General features: G+C 47.4%; 2 protein-coding genes across 4 annotated transcripts; both read right to left on the bottom strand.

The window, feature by feature from the left end:
• Positions 1-608: 608 nt before the first annotated feature.
• On the bottom strand, positions 609-1,960 carry Fitm1 (fat storage inducing transmembrane protein 1). The gene is made up of 2 exons (XM_028787433.1): positions 1,591-1,960; positions 609-1,248 (listed from the first exon to the last, which is right to left on the bottom strand). The coding sequence occupies exons 1-2, from the start codon at positions 1,854-1,856 to the stop codon at positions 636-638; spliced, it is 879 nt and encodes a 292-aa protein (XP_028643266.1). The 5' UTR covers positions 1,857-1,960; the 3' UTR covers positions 609-635.
• Positions 1,961-8,738: 6,778 nt separating this feature from the next.
• Positions 8,739-18,970, bottom strand: Dcaf11 (DDB1 and CUL4 associated factor 11). Of its 3 annotated transcripts, none has more exons than XM_028787335.1 (15): positions 18,854-18,970; positions 17,564-17,908; positions 15,902-16,029; positions 15,412-15,539; positions 15,093-15,157; positions 14,723-14,823; positions 14,355-14,501; positions 14,086-14,140; positions 13,698-13,766; positions 13,316-13,373; positions 13,035-13,220; positions 11,945-12,098; positions 11,380-11,532; positions 9,665-9,771; positions 8,739-9,565 (listed from the first exon to the last, which is right to left on the bottom strand). In XM_028787335.1, the coding sequence occupies exons 2-15, from the start codon at positions 17,584-17,586 to the stop codon at positions 9,422-9,424; spliced, it is 1,518 nt and encodes a 505-aa protein (XP_028643168.1). In that variant the 5' UTR covers positions 17,587-17,908; positions 18,854-18,970; the 3' UTR covers positions 8,739-9,421. The 3 variants fall into 3 exon arrangements, with proteins under 3 accessions (XP_028643168.1, XP_028643166.1, XP_028643167.1); XM_028787333.1 differs by having other exon boundaries at positions 17,541-17,908; positions 18,854-18,969; XM_028787334.1 differs by lacking the exon at positions 18,854-18,970 and adding an exon at positions 18,009-18,056 and having other exon boundaries at positions 17,541-17,908.
• Between the last annotated feature and the right edge of the window lie 789 nt (positions 18,971-19,759).

Below are 19,759 nucleotides of genomic sequence, written 5' to 3' on the forward strand. Positions count from 1 at the left end.
CTGGAATCTAAACACTGGTCCTGATGCTTGCAGAGCAAGCACGCTTCCCACTAAACCAACCCTCGGGCCTCTAAGCACATTAATTTATATAAATAATTTATAACAGTTAGAGCAGTGCCTGACCTAAGCAAGTACTATGCAAACATTTGCGATTTGTATGCTTCTCTCTTGCTTCCTCTAGAGCTCATCTGGAGCAGAAGCCTTGCTTGTCTTGCTCACACAACACAGAACTATGCTTGGCTCAACAAACTGTCATTAAATGGATAAACATGCCGTTCTTATGAGATAAGGGTAGAGAAGGTTCTGCCACGGATTGCCTAGATAAGTCTCCGAAGAAAAGCAGGAGAGTATCTGAAGACGGCAGGAAGACTAACTAGGTTGGAAATGGAGCATCTGCAGAGGGAGGCTGATGTACATACCTACAGGCTGCTTTAGTAGTATCATCCCTCGACATCACAGCTCCAGAAAGACCAGGAAACCAACAGGATGAAAGTCACATGCAGGAAAACACATTCAAGGTCAGCAACTTCAAGAAGCGATGAGGAAGGAACTTGAGCATCTTACCCTTCCCACCCTCTCTAGGCCTGAAAAGAAACGGAGGAGACACAGCCAGGGCTGGTGTGCTTTTATTTCTTTCAGTTATGTTTGCGGATTGAACGGGATCGAGGGAAGAGCCCGTGGCCAGGGATCCCAGGGGACCAGGGCTGATGGTACCAGCTGCCATAGGTAAGGTACCAGGCAAACGTGCCTACTGCTGCACCCACCACCTTGTGGGTATATTGATGGAAATAGATGACTGTGCAGAGCAACAGGAAGTTCCAGAGACCCAGCAGCAGCACGTTGAGTAGAAAAACGAGCCGCAGCGGGGCGCCAGCTGGTAGCCCATGGGCCAGGTACTTGGCGAACACAGCTGCTTCCTCAGCCATGAGGAGGCAGCAGAAGGTGAGGAGGAAGGTGTGGGAGGAGACAGTGTAGCCCCGCCACTGGTGGCCGGCTGCCAGGCAACTCTTGCGGTCAGGCAGCTCATGCAGCAGTAGGCCCTGGGGCAGAGGCTCGAAGCAGGAACCCGTCAGGTCCTCGATGAGTAGGAAGGCCCGTCCGGCCCCCCGCCATACAGCTGCCCCCACCACCAGTCGGCTCAGGTGCCTGGCTGTCACTGCTACACGTCGTGTAGCCAGGAACACCACCAGCAGCACAAAGCCCCCCAGGAAGGTGCACGTCCAGCCCCACGCCGAATTCACAAACTTTCTGTGGGCAGGAAGTGGGAAAGCTAGTTGAGATCCCCAGTGTACGATCTCCCCATCCTGATCTGTGTCCCATACACTATCATTAGTTTTCTTTACAACTCGGACCATTTCAATGTTGTCTCCTTACAGGACCACTGGGCAACTAGGGTCCACATTTTTTCTTCTGACCTTTACTTCCCGGGCAACCCCAGGCTTTCTCCCCCTTCCCCTCCCCCTCCCCCTGACCTTCTCAACCTAGCCTATTTTTAGCATTTAGACTGGCAACAGAACAGAGAGGCCCGAAGAAGGAAGCTGGGATCCCAAAGTGTAGGGAGGCAGTTCCTATGGACTTCAGTGGACTCACATGTTGAAGAAGTTGCCGTGGCTAGCGAAGATCGTCCGAGAGTTAACGTGAAACTGCAGAAGGGGCCCAAAGATGACCACTGCTGCCAACCAAGCATGGTAGAGACGCCGTAAGCAAGGGCTGCCTAGGAGGCGAGCGGCTTGTTCACTTCCAAAGTACAGTAAGGCAGAGGCCACCCAGAGCAGCACCTTGACCAGACATCCCAGCAGTGCTCTGACTCGGGTCCCGGCCCCCAGCCCTGCCCCCACCATCGGCCCCCGCTCCATGTTCCCTCCCCTCCCCACTAACTGCCTGCTCTGCTGAAGGCTGAGGAGGGGCTAATGCCCCCCCTCCCCTCCCCTCAGACAAGGATAGGCAGTGACAGGTGTGGTAGACACAGGGCAGAGCCCTGTTGGCAGCTGGCAGGCAGGGAAGGGGGGCCAGCAAGGGCCCAGTTTGAGGGCTGACAGTCAACATGGCCCTGGCCTAGGGTGGGTGGAAGTGTGTCCTGACATAGCCTGTGTCCTTTCCTGTTAGCTTTGTGTTCTCAGTTCCAGCCACATTCTAGTTGGTGTCTCCAGCAAGGCCTGCTGTTCCGAGCTGTCCTTGTTCACCGCCAACTTGTCTCTGCTTGTCTTATTTTGGCCAGCTGAAGACCATCTACATCTCAACTCTGGCATGTTTTTCCTGCACAGGGAAATCTAGGTCATAAAACCAACCTAAACCTTGGATGCCTGTATTAATCAGGGTTTTCTAGAGGAGCAGAACAAACAGAATCAATCTAAATTAACAGGGGATTTATTAGAGGGCTTTATTGTGGGCTGCCTAATTCCAAAAAATAACTCCCTCCCTATAGAAAGTCTAAGGACCAGGTAGCTGTTCAGTCCATGAGGCTGGATGTCTCAGCTGGTCACTGGTCTGTGTTAGAGTCCCCCCAGAACTGGGCTCTAATACCAGTAAAGGAACGCCTCAGCAACAGGATACATGAATTTGCCAGGGAGAGTGAGGGCAAGCAGGCAAAAAGCAAAAGCATCTTTCTTCTGTGTCCTTTCACTTGGGCTGTCACCAGAAGGTGTGGCCATCACCAAATATGGGTCTTTATCCTGTGGCTCTGTGAACAAAGCATGGTGGTATCATGGGAAGTTGGTGGAAAGGGAATTTTTTGGGGGGTAGTTCCTATAGCTATGGTGATTTCCTGCTGCCATCTAGATAAAGTCTCTAGGATGCCAGTTAGTTTCAGGATGGCTGTACACACTGGTGGTGGCAAAATGAATGCACAGGGTGTTACCTAGTGTGCTACAGCTTGCGTTCACGATGCTAAGAATCAATAGGTAACATTCATGTGCCCTGAGGAAGGCAACTTGTATAAGATGATGGTGGGTGTGGTTGGATCCTCAGATGATGGGCTGAAGAGACTAAGAAAGACATATCCAGTCTGGCATCTATCAAAATGTTAAGTCTGTTCTCCAGTCAATTACCTGGGCTGCATAGCTCACACAAACCTGGCCTCTCAGTCAGCACTGGGCAGCGCCTACCTAAGAAGGGCCTGTTACTTGGTAGCTGTTTCTTTCCTCCTTCCTTAAAGCTGGTGGTGGGGTTTCAGAGCAGTGGAGGTCCACAAAGTAAAGAAGAGAATGAACAAACCAGGACACCCAGGTTGTGGGCTCAGCTGTGATTGGGAAAACCAACCCTCTTCTTTTCATGTTACTGGGGATCAAACGCAGGGCCTTGGGCATGCTAGCTAAGTACACTACCACTGAGCTATACCCAAAGTATCCTCCCTCATTTTTTCTTTCCTCCTTCTCGTCCTCCATTCACGCTATGTGACGATGTGTGTCTCTATTTTCTTTTTAAGATTAATTTATTTTATGAATATTAGTACTCTATCTGCATGTACATCTGCCTGCCAGAAGAGGGCATCAGATCCCATGACAGATAGTTGTGAGCCACCATGTGGTTGCTGGGAATTGAACTCAGGACCTCTGGAAGAGCAGCCAGTGCTGGGCCATCTCTCCAGTCATCTCCCTGTCTCTGTATTTTCAATTGTTAATTCAGAGAACTAAGTGTAGCAGGACTCTGGTATTGTTGTGTCTGTGGCCCATCACAGGGGTTTTCTATTTTATAAATATTTGTTCTTCCTCACCTGCCTAAATGCAAATCTAGAACTGTATCAGAGGCTGTCTCGTTACTGATTTGTTGTAATAAAGAACTGATGGCCAATAGCTCAGGCAGAAAAGTTGAGGGCGTAACTTCTGGACAGAGGAGTGACACAGGGAAAAGCAGAGTCAGGAGAATTGAAAGCAGACACAGAGGAAACAGACATGGATTCCAGCAGAGCAAAGAAAGATATAAAGCTAGCCACATGGTGGGTCATAGGCTAGGTAGTCGGGTTAAGTTAGATGAGCTAGCTGGGGGACTGCCCAAGGAAAAAGCCTACACTTTAAGCTATAATAGAAGTCTCTGTGTCATTATTTATTGTGCTGGTGGGTCTTACTTAGAAAGTCCTGCTGTACCAGACGACAGCTTTCAGGAACCACTTCTGAAGATCAAACTCAGTTTTCAGGTTCGAATAGCAAGCCCTTTAACACACGGGGCCATCTGGCCAGGTCCATGTCCACTCAATGCAGTAGTGGAGATGGGGCCCAGAGTACCTGAGCTGTGTCTCCAGCCCTTTCTTTTCTTCTTTTTTCTTCTCATTTCATTCTTCTGAAACAGTCTTCCTCGAGATCCCTGGCTAGCATGAAATGGTGACAATCCTACCTTTTACCTTTGCCTCCCAAATGCTGGCATTAACCACCATGTCTAACCCAGTATGCTTTCATGCTTGAAGGTCTTTTAGTTATTGGTCATTTATAACATCCTTGTAAAAAAATTTAAATAAAAAAAAATAAAGCTGGTAGTAGTACATGCCTTTACTCCCCAGTACTCGGGAGGCAGGGGCAGGAGGCGCTCTGAGTTTGAGGCTAGCCTCATGTACAGAGTGAGTTCCAGGACAGCCAGGGCTACACAGAGAAACCCTGTCTCAACAAACCAAACCAAACAATTTTTGAAGCAGGAAGATTGTGATGGTTTGTATATGCTTGGCCCAGGGAATGGCACTATTAGGAGGAGTAGCCTTGTCGAAGTAGGTGTGTCACTGTGGGCGTGGGCTTCAATACTCTCGTCCTAGCTGCCTGGAAATCAGTCTTCTGCTAGCAGCCTTCAGATGAAGATGTAGAACTCTCAGCTCCTCCTGCACCATGCCTGCCTGGATGCTGCCATGTTCTTGCCTTGGTGATAATGGACTGAACCTCTGAGCCTGTAAGTCAACCCCAATTAAATGCTGTTCTTATAAGCATTGCCTTGATCATGGTGTTTGTTTACAGCAGTAAAACCCTAACCAAGACAAGGATCAACTCAAGTTCACTGTCACTCGGATCTACCTGGTGAGTTCCAGCCCAGCCTGGGCCACAGTGAGGCTGTCTCAGAGACAACAACAAAACTCCAACAAAACCCAAAACAAAACAAAACCCCCCAAACCAAAAAACCAACAACAAACAATTTTAGAGATCATAAAACCCTAAGAGTTCATTTTTCCCTCTGGGATTAAATTTCTACTGTGTACTATTTATATTTTGCTAACAGGATTATATGGTAATGTCAGAGAATGGATATTCTGTGGGGCCTTGAGAATACTAACATTTTTCTCTAAATTTGGAACCCTGGACTACAGGTTCTTGATGAACTGGTATCTTAAGGGGTGAAGTGGCAGACTGGAACTATCCTAGTTATTTTTTTTCTTCCTTCCTTTTTCTTTTGTTTTTTTTGTTTTGTTTTGTTTTTTTCTCTAAGACAGGGTTTCTCTGTGTAGCCCTGGCTATCTTAGAACTCACTCTGTAGACCAGGCTGGGTTTGAACTCACATTCACCTGCCTCTGTCTCCTACTAACTGCCTGTCTCTATTTAGTTTTTTCTTTTGGTTTTTTGAGACAAGGTTTCTCTGTGTAGCCCTGGATGTCCTGGAACTCACTCTGTAGACCAGGCTGGCCTCAAGCTCAGAAATCTGCCTGCCTCTGCTTCCCAAGTGCTGGGATTAAAGGTGTGCGCCACCACCACCCAGTTTTTTCTTTGTTTTTTTTTACAATTATTTGTATTTCATGTGCATTGGTGTTTTGCCTGTATTTATGTCTGTGTGAGGGTATTGGATCCCCTAGAACTGGAGTTACAGACAGTTGTGAGCTGCTATGTGGGTTCTGGGAATTGAACCTGGGTTCTTTGGAAGAACAGTCAACTCTTGAGTGCTGAGTCATCTCTCTAGCCCTCTAATTAGTTTTTTCAAGTTCACATAGCCTAGAGTCATATGAGAGGAAAACCTCAGTGGAGGAGTCACATAGATAAGATTGTGTTATGGACGTGACTGTCTTGATAACTGATCTAGTAGGAGGGCACAACTCACTCTGGGCAGCATCATTCCCTGTGCAAGTGATCCTGGGGTCTACATAAAAGTTAGCTAAACATAAGCCAGCTAATGAGCCAGTGCTGCTCCTCCATGATTCCTGCCTTGACTTCCCTCAGTGATGAACTGCTACCTGGAGTGTAAGCCAAACAACTCTTTCCACTTGTAAGCTACTGCTACAGTGTTGTTTTTAACTTATTTATTGTATATTTTGCCTGCATCTATGTCTGTGCTAAACTTGTGTGCCTGGTGTCCATGGAGACCAGAAGAGGCTGTTCATCTCTTAGGACAAGTGTTACAAGTGGTTGTGATTCTCATGTGGGTGTTGAGAACTGATCTCAGATATACTCCCGAAGAGCAGCCTGTACTCCTAACCATTGAGCTCTGGTCAGAAGTTGATCATGATAAATAAAGGACACTGGGCCAAGGAGCAAAAGGGCAGGCAAGTTGGAAACATTTTGTTTTGTCTTGAGACTGTGTGTGTGTGTGTGTACTGTCTATATACATAGACACACATATATTGTGTGTGTGTGTGTGTGCATGTGTGTGTGAGGACAACTTGCAGGAGTTGGTTCTCTCACCATGAAAGTTTCAGAGATTGAATTAAGATCAATAGGTTTAGTGACAAGGGCCTTTACCTGCTGACTCATCTAACCTGCCCTGGATTGTTGTTTTGAGGGATGGGTGTGATATGTGTCTGCCATCCTAGCTACTCAGAAAAAAATGGAACTAGAGGATTAAGAGGGCACAAGCATTGGAGACCCTCCCAGATGACATAGTGAGTCTTCCCCCAAACAAGAAAACAAACATTCCCAACACTTGTCTACAATCACTCCTTCAAATGCATACCCAGTTTACAAATTGCCTTAAACAGCATGACATGTGAGGAAAGATCTGTATATTGCAGTATGTGAAGGAGGCCACTTCATCCGAACTGTGGCTTGCTCTAGGGCCTGGGTTCTTTGTCTCTCTCTTTCTTGAGACAGGGTTTTGTAGCTTATCTTTTGCTATTTTGTGGGTCATTCTTATACTCTTCTCCAACCCCTTTCTTTCACCCTTACAACACCCTAATACTAGATAGGAGAGAAAAAAAGGATATTGATGGTTGGAAAGGGGCAACGTTATTGTTAAGACTCTTCCTGCTGATTAGGGAATTTAAGTTCCTTGGGACAAGTTTTATCTTCACTGTCAGGATATTTAATTTCTCTTTTTTTCTCTCTTCCTCCCTTTCTCTCCTCCCTTTCTTTCCTTCCTTTCTCTTTCTCTCTTTCCTTTCCTCTCTCATTCATTTTTTTTTTGTACACGACTACCTAACAAGCTGCAACCAACCTCCTTGAAGAACCACCAACCTATAACCCACCAACAACCCACCTCTCAGGATCCAAGCATTTATATACCCTCCTGAAGAGTTCCCAGAATTACAAATGCCACACAATCGCAGAAACTATCTGCAGCTGGCAAATTCATGCTCCTTCTAAAGCATGAGGCAAATCATAAGCAGCTCCATATCCCTACACCTGAGTTCAAAACAAAAACACATTTCCGTATTTCTAATTTTTTTTTTTTTTGGTTTTTCGAGACAGGGTTTCTCTGTATAGCCCTGGCTGTCCTGGAACTCACTCTGTAGACCAGGCTGGCCTCGAACTCAGAAATCCACCTGCCTCTGTCTCCCAAGTGCTGGGATTAAAGGTGTGACCCACCACTGCCCGGCTATATTCCTGTTTTTCAAAGAAACCAAAACACCCAAATTGTCACTACAGGGTTCCTCTGTGTAACCCTGGCTGTCCTGGAATTCACTTTGTAGACCAGGCTGGCCTTGAACTCAAAGACCCACCTGCGTCTGCCTCCTGAATGCTGGGATTAAAGGCATGAACCACCATCCCTGGCTGTTCGGGTTCTTTTATTACACTTGTGTGTGTGGTTAATCAGAGGACAACTTCTGATGGTCAGTTGTTCCTTCTACCATGTGAGCTCCAGGTATTGAGATCAGCTGTCAGTATTGTGGCAGGCATCTTCACTGGAGGAGAGCCATCTTGCCAGCTTAAGGAGCTTAGGTCTGTCTGTGGACTGGCTAGTGCTGTTCAGGTTCTCTGGCTGTGCATTTGTGGGTCACCCCCTCTCTATACTGGAACAGCTCCAGAGCAGAGCATGCCTAGGCTATAACAGAAAATGTGCTTATCATTTACTGTCTCCAGGTCTATATGATGCAGCTTCTGGGTAGAAGAGGAAAGCCTGTTACTAGCCTTACTAAGTTATTGTAGATATTTTCTTTCAAAGATTTTATTTATTTAATGTACATGAGTACACTGTCACTCTCTTCAGACATACCAGAAGAGGGCATCAGATCTCATTGCAGATGTTTGTGAGCCACTATGTGGTGGCTAGAAACTAAATTCAGGACCTCTGGAAGAGCAGTCGGTGTTCTAAACTGCTGAGCAATCTCTCCAGCCCCTGTAGTTTTTTGTTTGTTTGTTTGTTCGAGTCGTCAAAGTGTATTCTCTAGAGTAGCATACTCTCTGATGGAACTTCTATTATTTGGTTTTCCTGAGACAGGCTCTTATGTAACATGGTCTAGCCTCACACTGATTATGTAGCTGAGGATGACCTTCAATTTCTGACCCTTTTGTCCAAGGAGTTTACAGTATGTACTGCCTCAGCAAGTTCAAACCTGCTTCCCTGAAATGAGAAGACAACAGACCCCAGATAGAAAACAGGGAAAGTGACACAGACTGGGAGCCAGTTTCCCACAGACAGTTTATTGGGAGAGCCACAGCCAGTGAGGTGAGAGAAGTCCTGTTTTATCCTTTTTTGTTGAAGCTGCTGGCCACCAGCAATGGTAGGATCCAACGGTGAGTAGGGCCATATGGAGCTTCTGAGACCCATACCTCTCAGACCAGTCTCTTCACTTCAAAGTCCAAGTATGAGAGCAGACCTCCCACCTCAGGTGGGTGCTGAGGAAACACCTTCCTACCCACCCTGTCCTCCCTCAAAGACTTCAGTAAGAAAGGCCAGTATACTTGGCCCTGATTGAGCAATCTAACTCTCAGTGTGACGACCTGGGCTAAGGGTACTGCTAATAGGTCTATTCAGACCTCAAGTGTCTACACTATGAGCCAATATCTAACATCAGAACATGATTAAACACACTCAAGACTCTTGTTGCACCCCAGATAATGGATGTCCTGCCACACTCTGGCTAAAGATAGAAATCCAAGCAGATTGGGTATGAATGCATGAGGAAACCACTTGGCCCAGTTTGGGGGTGGGTAGACCAGGCTCAGCCTGGGCCCAGACTCTGGGTTTCTGTTTCTCACTACCCAGTGTCAGCAGTTCCTCCACATACTCCCCAGAAGGGGAAAGGGAGGAGGAGGCAGAGAATATGCTGAGAATTCACCCTATACAGAACTGGAGGTCAGATCTACTGAGGTGAGGAAAAGGCCACAGATGGGCAGGGCACCGGAGCAGAGTCACTGGAACAGACTCTGTTCATGTCAGATTCTGGCATGTCATCCTGGAAGTACTCAGCTTGGCGGTACTGCCACAGACGTAGGTTCCCATCCCACTGCAAAGCAGAAAGTGGTAAGCAGTCAGGGAGCTGCCCCTCCCGGGTCCCAGCTCTAGACAGATGCTGTCCTCCTACTCCCAACCCCTGTAACCTCACCGAACTGCTGACAATCTTTTCTTCAAAAGGATGCCAACTGACATCACGCACACAGGCCTTGTGATTGGTCAGCTTCTTCACAATGTGGCCACTTAAGAGGTCATATACTGTGCAGGAAAAAAGCCAGAATAGACAGGGCTGCTGGGGGAACTTCAAACTTCCCCTCAGTCCCCACAGCAGTACCACTGACTTGCTTCTCAGACAGCATCCTACTTGCCCATGGGAGTAAAGGCCACCTCAGAGGATGGTGCTCTACCTGCTTCCCTCTGTTGCTCCTGTTCCTACCTTGGGCTGAAGGTATGGAATGGAATGTGGGTATCCCTGGCCCTTAACTACAACCCCAAGGACTACTGTGACAAAAATGCATGGTGATAATCTCAACACCAGGGAGGTGAAAGCAGGAGAATAAGGAGCTCAAGGCCAGCCCTAGGTATATAGTTTCAAGACCAGCCTGGGTTACACTGTTCCAGTTTCAAATAAAATGAAAAACAGGCTTTAAAACCTGTACCAATGTCAGGCATGGCTCATGCCTTTAATTCTAGCACTCAGGAATCAGAGGCAGGTGAATCAGAGGCTGGCTCTGAGGCCAGCCTGGTCTACATAGCAAGTTCTGTGATAGCAAAGACTATACAGAGAAACTCTGACTCATAAAAATAAGATAAAATAAACACTTTTAGCAAGGCATGGAAGGTACCAACAGTGAATCCCAGCCTGGGTAGATGAGAGCACATGTTCATTGTCTGGCAGGTATACCTCTGCTTTTCCAACTTTAGTCAGTGTGCATTGTGAGTGAGTGCACACACCTGTGAATGCAGGTATATGTGGAGACCATAGGTCATGGCAGCTACTCTTTGATCACTCTCTATTGAGAATGAGTCTTCCTTCCTTCCTTATCTGTTTTGTTTTACTTTGTTTTGTATTTTTTGAGACAGGGGAGACAGGGTCTCACTATGTAATTCTGGCTGTCCTGGAACTTACTCTGTAGACAAGGCTGGCCTCAAACTCAGAGATATACCTGCCTCTGCTCCTGAGTGCTGCAATTAAAGGTGTGTAACCACTGCCTGGCTGAGAAAGAGTCTCAGTGAAACTGGTAGCATGCTCATTTGGCTAGACTGGCTAGCCTACAAGTTCCAGGACCCTCCTACATCTGCCCCATCCTTGGGCACTGGGGACTCATTGCATCACCACACGTGGGGTCTGGGGATCTGGGCTCAGATTTCATGCTTGCATAGCAAGTGCTTACTGCCTGACCTGTTCTCATGCTTTCTTTTATTCTGAGAGGCAGAGCCTTGCTTTATAGTCTGATCTGGCCCAAACTCAGGATGTAGTTCAGGCTGGCCTTGAACTCATGGCAACCCTTTACCTCCTAATGCAGACTTGCAGGCATGAGTTCCTATGCCCAGCAACTCAATGCTGCCCTTTTGTCATCTGCTTGCCTCTGTTGCCCTCCCACCTTTTTATCTGTGACCCTTTCCCTTGCCTAGATAAAAACAGAATTATACTTTTGGTAATCTATTTATTAACTAGAATTCTATGTTCTTTTTCTTAATTAAAAGTACTTGAAAATGTTTCCTAGTTCCTTGTTTATGCCTTTCCTGCTCCAAGCTAAATAAAATTTCCCTTGTAGTTGTTATTATAGTGCTCACTGTATTATAGATGGAATGCCAGAGAAACAAGCCTGCCCCTCTTAAGGCCTGTTCTCACAAAATCCTTACCAACCACTTTGCCAGTAGAACAGCCACTGTAGATGAACTGCTGGCCGGTGCTGTGGGCTGGGGAGAATCGGCATCGGATCAGAGTGTGAAGCACTCCATGGCCTCTATAGGTCATCAAGGAGCTGTCACCTGGGAGCTTCAACTTCTTCCAGGCTGGATAAGGATACAGAGTGTTGGAGGTGAGCCTTAGATGAGTGAGTGTCTAAATTGTCCAGTGCCACTAAATCTTAATGGAGATCAACACTCAAAGACAACTGGCTATCCAAATGTAACTGGCTGACTTTCCCCATGTGAGAAAAGTCACCAATATGGCCCTGCTGAGTTGACAATGTCAGTGATACTAAAATACTTTTGTGTTGGTGGGTTCTAGGTTCTCTCAAGCCTGGGAACCCCTCCCTTTCAAGGCTTAACCAATAAAAGATCTAAAAGCAAAGACTGAGGGGAGGGCTCCAGGACTCCCTGGCAACAGACAACGTCCCAAGCCCATCCCAGGCCATCCCCGTGGTTAAGTACTCTAGCCACAGCCAACCCTCAATCCCAGGCCTAGCTTCACTCTGATCTTTACCTTTCTTGGGCACCTGCTGCCAGCGGTAGTCCCAGTTTTGCTGTGTGGCAGCCAGTCGTGATGCTTCCATGCCTTCTCGGCTGGAAAAGCGTCTGATATCCCAAAGCTTAATGGTCTGATCTTTGGAGTTGGATATGAGATACCGGGCATCACCCTAGGAATCCAGGAATGGACAGAAAGCACGAGAGCTTGTCAGGCTTCCTGCCTGCCCGTGGAGTTCCTTGCTCTGGGGTTTTGAGTCATCCAGAAGAGCTCACCTTTGATGTTCTGCTTCAGATCTCCTTATCTCCAGGCTTTTTCCCAGAGAGTTAGGCTGGAGCCCGTCCCCTGTACATGCTGGGAAACCCCATCTGCCCTCCTTTCCCCAACCCTGCCCGCTCAGAGAAAACTCCCCTGCCCACTTGGAGAAGCCTGGGCTGACATGTTATGATTCCTAGTCTCTGTGTTTCCAGCAACCCACCCAAGAGTGCCTGCCCAGGGACTCAGGTTTTGACCATGTATGGACACAATCCCAGTTCCTGTCATCACTGTTCGCCTAAGCTCTATAAAACCCCCTTGCTTTGGCCTGGATGTGTGACTTCACTGACCTCCACCTGTGAGATTGGTGAACCCACCCGAGAGCAGCCTCCTAATAAACCTGCCTTTATCCTACTTTTAATCTGGTCTAATCTGGCCTATATCTGTGTCACCAAGGGAGAGAAAATGCAGTACCAGCTGTGTTCCTCACTGTAACTTGGACTAAATGATTTTCTACTTTCATTTGTGATTTATTTCTTTTATGTGTATAGGTGTTCTGCCTGCATTGGATCTCCTGGGACTGGAGTTACAGATGGTTGTAAGGTACTGTGTGTGCTGGGAACTGAATCTGAGTCCTCTGAAAGAGCAGTAGTGCTCTTAACCACTGAGCCATTTCTCTGCCTCATCTTGTAAATTCCTGCTTTGGTTCTTGCAGACTGATGAGTACAGAAGACACTAGTGTTTCTTGGCTTCAACACTTCTTCTAAACTCCAGTTCCTGTACACTCTAAAAAGGAACTTTTGAGTTCCCATACCAGTCCACTGTTACACCCTCCTGGGCAACCTTTGTTTACCTTGCTGTCAATAAAGGTGATGCCATCCTGGTGTCCAGCCAGTGCACCCACAGGCTTGGGATCATCCTCCCTCATGGTTCGTCGATCCCACACTTTGCAGATGGCATCATCTCCCCCAGAGAACAGGATTTGGGAGCTTATGTCAGCAAAGGCCACTGCATTTACATCATCCTCATGAGACTCAATCTAGAAGAGCAGGAAGCTAAGAGTTTTAGGATTTCTCTGGTCTTAAAAATAGGCCAAAGACCAGGAGGAGGAGGTTCTTGTCTCACAAACAATACCTGAAGAGTACGCCGGTTTTGTTCTCGGTCAAAGACATATAGGCAGCCATCATTGGCTCTGTAAGAAATGAGATAAGAGGGTCATAGAGCCAAGACTATTGCTCTGTGTTCTCAGGGGAGTCCAGCAGAGGAACTCAACTAAGGAGTGAACTCTGTGCTCTTTCACATATGGAAAGAACAGCAGCTTAGCTTTCAAGGAGACTGAGACCTGCCACCTCATGCAGGGAACTGGTGAGCAAGAGTGAAGCAACTTGTAAACCTTGACCTTGGAGAAGGCAAGTTGTTTTCCGTAGCTGATAGTGTAGTCTCTGTAACAGTAGAAACTACCTCTGGCAGAACTCTTACCTCACTAATCAAGGTAGACATTTCCCACAATGCTCACCCTCCTAGTACTTCTCGTCCATCTGAGGAGACAGCGATAGAAAAGACAGCAAAGCGACGTTCATCTGGCCTAGAGGGAGCAAAGGAGGAGCTAGGTTAAGTGGTTGTCCTTTCACTTTTTGTCAATCTACCAAGCATGTGACAAACACTATAAAAAAGGGGACACAGAAGGCCCACCAACCCATGCTAGCATGCAGATCACCTCTGAGAACCCAGAAGTAAGCCTGTAAACTAGAGCTCACAGGGCGGGCAGTGCTCTCAGGAAGCCACACAGAGAAATTTGCAAGCGGTGTACTTGTTCATCTAGGTGGGAGCTCCTGTTCAAGAGGTACTCCTGGAAAGCCTTCCTGGAGAAGTCTCTGATAAGTATGACAAGAAAAAGCCAATACCTTAAATCCAGGGCAGTATGTGTGTCTCCTTCCCCATAGATGTTGCAGATATGAACTAAGAGAAGAGAAACAAGAATTCTTCAGGGTTGAGGGAAAGAGAATGGAAGTAAAACTAAGAAGGGAGAAAGCAAATGGCAGGGATGTCAGAGCAGTTGGGGAGTGATTCTCTGAGGACACAGCATGCTATCTTATCTCAGAAGAGAAGAACACATGGGGGCTATGTTCTGAGGTCCCAAGCTGGACACTGCAGAGGTCTGGTCCACACTCACTGTAATCAGACCAGCTGGAGTACAGGAAGTGGTTTCCATCAGGAGTGAAGGCCACGTCCAGGACACTCCAGCCTACATCCCGAGCCTTGATGCTTTTGAACTTGTGGAAGCGGCCATACCGACAGTCGTACAGTCGGATTGTCTGATCTGCAGAGAGGATATCAGGCAAAATTATGGACTATCTTCCTTGTAGCCTTCCACATCAGGCTTCTTTTGCTTGATGTTTCTGAGGTTTCCCTCAATACACCATCTTGAGGCTAAGCATCTCTAAGCCAAGTTTTGAGATCCCTGGGTCTCAGGCTTTCTAGTCTAGTTGAAAATATTTTTTAAAGGTAAGGCATTTAGTTAGTAAGACTGGGGTCTAGTACCTTGGCAAGCAGACATGAAGATTTGACCATCTTTGCTGTAGATGCCGCAGAAAGCCTTCTGAGAGTAAGTATCAGTGAAACTTAGATCATTGGGCAAGAAGCTAGAGAAGGGGAGAGAAAGGGAAGATGGAGAACTCCGAGTAAGAGCTCCAGTTAGCAGAATGGAATGCAGCATATCCCTTTGGCCTTGTATATAATCCCGTTGTCTGTTCTGTCATCCTTTATACTTCCCTATTTTGTTTACTCTCACAGCTTCAGCCCCCTTCAAACTAGTCTAAGTATTCTGAGAAACCTTTAACTTGTACCCTTCCAAGTGTAGGAGATAAGGTCTAGCTGGCCCTTAAGTCTCTCCACCAAACCCCATACTCACTGAGACATCACTCGAGACTGTTCTCCAAGGGAGAAGCTTCCCCGGTGGCAGAGGCCCCGTTCTCTCTAAATGGAAGGGATTGGGGAATATTGCTAGCAGAATTGGAGAGCCACTGTAACCACACCCAGCCCTCTCCTCCAAGGGCATTTCTCTTACTACAAAAGCAAACATCGCACAGCACCAGGATGCAGGCTGCAAACACACTCGAGCCCCCACACTTGATGTTTCCTTGGAAGTTTACTTCCTTTTTTCAGGGGCTGGCAGAACTTCTGGCCTCAACAGGTCTGCTGCCAGGCTGCCTAGAGGCAAAAAAGCCTACCTGGTGTAACATTTGAGGAAAGCTATGCTCCTGGGCAGTTCTCCTAAGTCCCAGTCGCCCCGTGGCCAATTCCACTTGTGTCTTGATCTCATTGTATTCCAGTTCCCTGGTGTCAGGGGCTGCATCCACTGTGAGTGTCAAAAAAGAAGTCTTGTTCCAGGACTTTCAGCCTAGACATGAGCTAGCAAAATTGTGCCCACTCAATGTGGTTGGTACAAGGATTCCCTCGTCCCCTGAATTCTCTCCTTTCCATTTAACCTACTAAGCGTCAGAAGACCGACTCACTTTAAAGGTAAAATGGACTAGTGAACATCTTCCAACATTAAGATGAGACTGTTAGTTATGCATGGCTTTCTTCCCAGCACCCGGGAGGCAGAGGAAGGCCCATCTGGTTTACACTAAGAATTCTAGAATAGCCAGGGATACAGAGAGACCCTGTCTTAGAAACAAAACACAAAACCATAAAGGACTAGGTGGCCTCTCCTCTTACCAGGTGGGTTGTATCGATCTCCAAGGCGACCGTCCCAGGCACTGTCATGCTCTTCCTCTGAGTCCGAGAGGGCCTGGATCAGCTGTAAATTTGCTGCACCTCCTCCCTGCACCAGCCTCACTTGGCCTCTGTGGAGAGATTCCCATTATAAAGGAGGATATCCCTTCTCTCATCTAACCAATGGCTATCTGGAGTCAATGGCTATCTGGCTGGAGTCAATGGCTATCTAGCTCTTAGTACATTTGGTTCTCATTTTGAAGTTGGATTTTAAGTCTCCTACAAGTCATAGTAGGGCCAGGCAGTGGTGGCACACGCCTTTAATCTCAGCACTTGGGAGGCAGAGGCAAGTGGATCTCTGTGAGTTCAAGGCCAGCCTGGTCTACAGAGTTCCAGGGCAGCCAGGGCTACACAGAAAACCCTGCCTCAAAATAAAAACAAACAAAACAAAAACAAACACATACAAAAAAAAAAAAACCACAGCAGGAAACTAGTTTGAACTCTTAAGAGTATGAGCACAGAGTTCTAACAGGTTATGAAGACTGACCTACTATATTGATTTTTCTCAGGGCTAAATATTGTTTTCCTCCAGGGCTAAGGACTGAACCCAGGGGTTCAGTGCATGTTGGGTAAGCTTCTACCACAAGGTTACACCATGAATTCAAGAGCTAAGAATTAGGAGAGCACTTCCATCTTTACTTCTTAGTATCCTTTCCTGTCATGATAAAATACCCTCCAAAAAGCACTTTAAGTGAGAGAAGGCTAATTCTGGCTCACAGCTCAAGGGCAGAGTCTGTCATGATAGGGCAGTCAAAGCAGCAGGGCCGGGAACAGCTGGCTACATAGCATTCACAATCAGGAAGAGGGCAGGATGAATGGTTGTGTTTAGTTAGCTTTCTCCTTTTTATAGGAGAAATAGTCCTTTAGTCTAGGACCCACAGCCATGGAATGGTGCCACCCACATTAAGTGTGGGTCTTCCTGCTCTAATGAACCCGATAGCCATAATTCCTTCCAGGCCTGCCCAGAGAGGCTAAATAATCCATCCTTCCTAGGTGTGCTGTCTCCTAGGTGATTCCAGACCCTGTCAAGCTGACAAGGACAACCCTCACAGCTGCTGCCTTAGGAACACAGCACAGAACACAGTGTCTGAAGGAATACTAGGTTCATCTTTCCCAAGGAACATAGCCAAGCAAACAAAGCCAGGTATTCACATTCTTATTCCTGGTGGTTACCCCCTTCAGGGCATTCTTTTCTTAAAAGCAGGGCTAGTAAGGTGGATGTAAACTTGTTTTTCAAGTAAATCCACATGGCTTCATCTCACATGGCAAGTGATTTAACATACCCCTCCTTTCCTCCATAATCCCTCTCCTTCTTGTTTTATTTTCTTGGAAAACAGATTAAATTTGTGTTGTCACAGCCAAAAAGGCTCCCCTGAGAAGCTCCTCAACTAGGAGAGTATGTTGTAAGAACCATTTTGGGTATGAGCTGTGTAGAATATGAACATCCAGTAAGGAAAGGTCGTTCTGTTCAAACACAACCGTTGTCCTGGGATAATACCATTCCCTATCCTCTGCACTTTTCCTGCCTGAAGTTGAGGTCAAGATACTGTGACACTTAGTGTCACAGCAGAGGGTAAGTTACCTGCGGAGGAGATAGGCCAGTACCTGGGCCAGATCCACATCTTCATCCTCTTCTTCTTCTTCCTCACTACGACGAAGGCCAGCCCCTCTTCGGGACAAGCCCTCGGAGGGTTCTAAGGACCCGGATCCTGCGCTGCTGCTGTTCCGTGATCCCATCTTCTGGTTACAGCATCCTTATGTCCTGTTCAGGGACTCCTCCTGTCTCCAACTTGGTTTGGTGAAAGCAAATCCTGCTCTAGAAATACCAGGGTTTCCAGAAACGGGACAGAAGCTATCTTTAGAGGGGGTGATCCCTCTAGGAGACTGAGATTTCCTTCTCTTTAGCTATGACAGCTCCCAAGGTTCCGGGAACATAAACCTTCCTCAATCCTGTGAAGCAAAGAAAGTCATATGAAACCTAGGGTGCAACTCTATCTTACTAATGAAAGTTCACCAAAGAGGAATTTCCCATTTTCCTAACGAAACTCACCTATCAAAGTCCCTGGACCCGGCTGGCCGAATCCCAGATAACCTCTCCGACTGACCAATCAAAACCCCTTGCGGAAGAACGCACCTCACTAGCTTATCTCACACAACCAACCAGAAGCGTTAGAACTCAGACCCTCGACGCCCCCCTCTGCTGACCAATCAGAGCAATTTCTTGCGAGGGCCGGCAGCAGCAACAGCCAATGAAACTAGAAGTCAGCCTAACACCCCCTCCAGTTTAGCTTCACGCCCACGTGGTGCGCCGGGGGTGTGTACAACAAGGGGGATGAAAAGTGGAGAAGCTCCTCCCCCGGAGTCTGGCGGTTACTGCCCCACGCGAGACTACCCACCAGCTAGGAGCGGTCGCAGGACCCACAGGGGCGAGGCTCTGTTTACACCGACTACCGCTTCGGTGCGGGCTAACAGCTCCTCAGTCGCGAGCCTCGTCCGTCACCCTTCTGCCTGCCAGGCCTGCTGACGTCACTCGACGCTCCTCTAATCCCGCCCCCTTGGTCCGCTGATTGGACAGCTGAGACCGGTGATTGATAGGTGGGCTGGAGAAATTGCTTAACCCAAGAGGGGCGTTCAGTCGAAGCGGACTGGAATTGGCTGCGTCTTGCATTAGACATAGCGGAATTAGACATCAAGTCTGCGAGGTGGTCCCTTAAGGTCGCTTGGCCTTCAGTGTTTTTTTTTTTTTTTAACTGCATACCCAGCCGCTCCTATTCCCTCAGCTCCCAGCAAACCCCAGTTCAACCGTTTTTCCCTGGCTGTAGCGCTAGCGGCCTGTCGAAAGTAGTCCTCACTGGTGGGACCCAGACCTCTCCATCCTGCTGTGTACCCGCTTACCCGCGGCGGTCTTATTAGACGACCCCTGGCTTCCTTTCCTGGTCTTTGCAGACGCTCCCTAAATGTCGCGGCCCTCCACGGAGCCTTTCCGGTTGCGTTAGTGCGCACGCGCCCCGTGGGCCCGGGCTTTGCGGATCTTCCCTAGGCTTCAGTCGCGCGCCGCCTCGTGCTGGTTTATGAGTAACTCGGGTGAGTCCAAGGCCGAGCCCTACCTTATCTGGGATGGTTTCCCAGACCGAGGGCAGAGAGGCGGAGGCCCAGAGCTGGACCATCGCAAGGACACCTCAGCTCCTGGGACGAGCATGTGACAGGTCCTGTAAGGGTGTCTCTTCGTCTCTAGGCCGGAGACCCCAAACATTTTCTCTCAGTCCACACTGACGTTGGTTTAACTGCTCATAGGTTGTTACTGCCTTAAAATTCTTAACAGTAAACAAGCGCCCGGCATTTTGTTCTTTGGCTGCTCTCCATTATGTGGTGGACAGGTATTTCTAACATACACTGAGCTTTCAGGATTCCTAGGTATTTGGGTTATCTGGCCTGGAAAGTCTGTAATAATTTTAGTATTTTTCCTTCCTTATTACTCAAATTCTGACAAGTTCTGCAGATATTTTTTAACTGATTACTTGAGGTTATTTTCACAGTTGTCATTTTTCCACACTTAGGACTTCCACTCGTTGATCTGCTCACGTATCCTCTTAAAAGTATTTCGTTCTTAAGAGTTGACCATTGATTTTTCCGTTTTTTTTTAATTACTTCAAATACAGACTTCCCAACTTGTCTTTTTACTAACTTCATTTAAAATTTTTGTCTGCCAGTCAAATATGCCTATAAGTGCTGGTACACCTTTCAGAATGTCTTATCTGAGAGATGCTTTATCTTTTTAACCTGTCCTCCTAGCTGGCCCTC

The sequence above is a fragment of the Grammomys surdaster genome, unplaced genomic scaffold (genome assembly GCF_004785775.1).
Source record: "Grammomys surdaster isolate TR1022 unplaced genomic scaffold, NIH_TR_1.0 125630, whole genome shotgun sequence".
Lineage (NCBI taxonomy): Eukaryota > Metazoa > Chordata > Mammalia > Rodentia > Muridae > Grammomys > Grammomys surdaster.

What these genes read in the sequence shown, in the direction of transcription:
- Fitm1 (XM_028787433.1), bottom strand. Translation starts at nt 1,856, where the DNA reads ATGGAGCGGGGGCCGATGGTGGGGGCAGGGCTGGGGGCCGGGACCCGA. An exon ending in CACGGCAACTTCTTCAACAT is followed by an intron (nt 1,249 to 1,590) that starts GTGAGTCCACTG and finishes TCCTGCCCACAG; the next exon opens with AAAGTTTGTGAATTCGGCGT.
- Dcaf11 (XM_028787333.1), bottom strand. Translation starts at nt 17,695, where the DNA reads ATGGGATCACGGAACAGCAGCAGCGCAGGATCCGGGTCCTTAGAACCC. An exon ending in AGATCGATACAACCCACCTG is followed by an intron (nt 15,540 to 15,901) that starts GTAAGAGGAGAG and finishes TGACACTCACAG; the next exon opens with TGGATGCAGCCCCTGACACC. An exon ending in CTCCAGCTGGTCTGATTACA is followed by an intron (nt 14,141 to 14,354) that starts GTGAGTGTGGAC and finishes CTCTTCTCTTAG; the next exon opens with TTCATATCTGCAACATCTAT.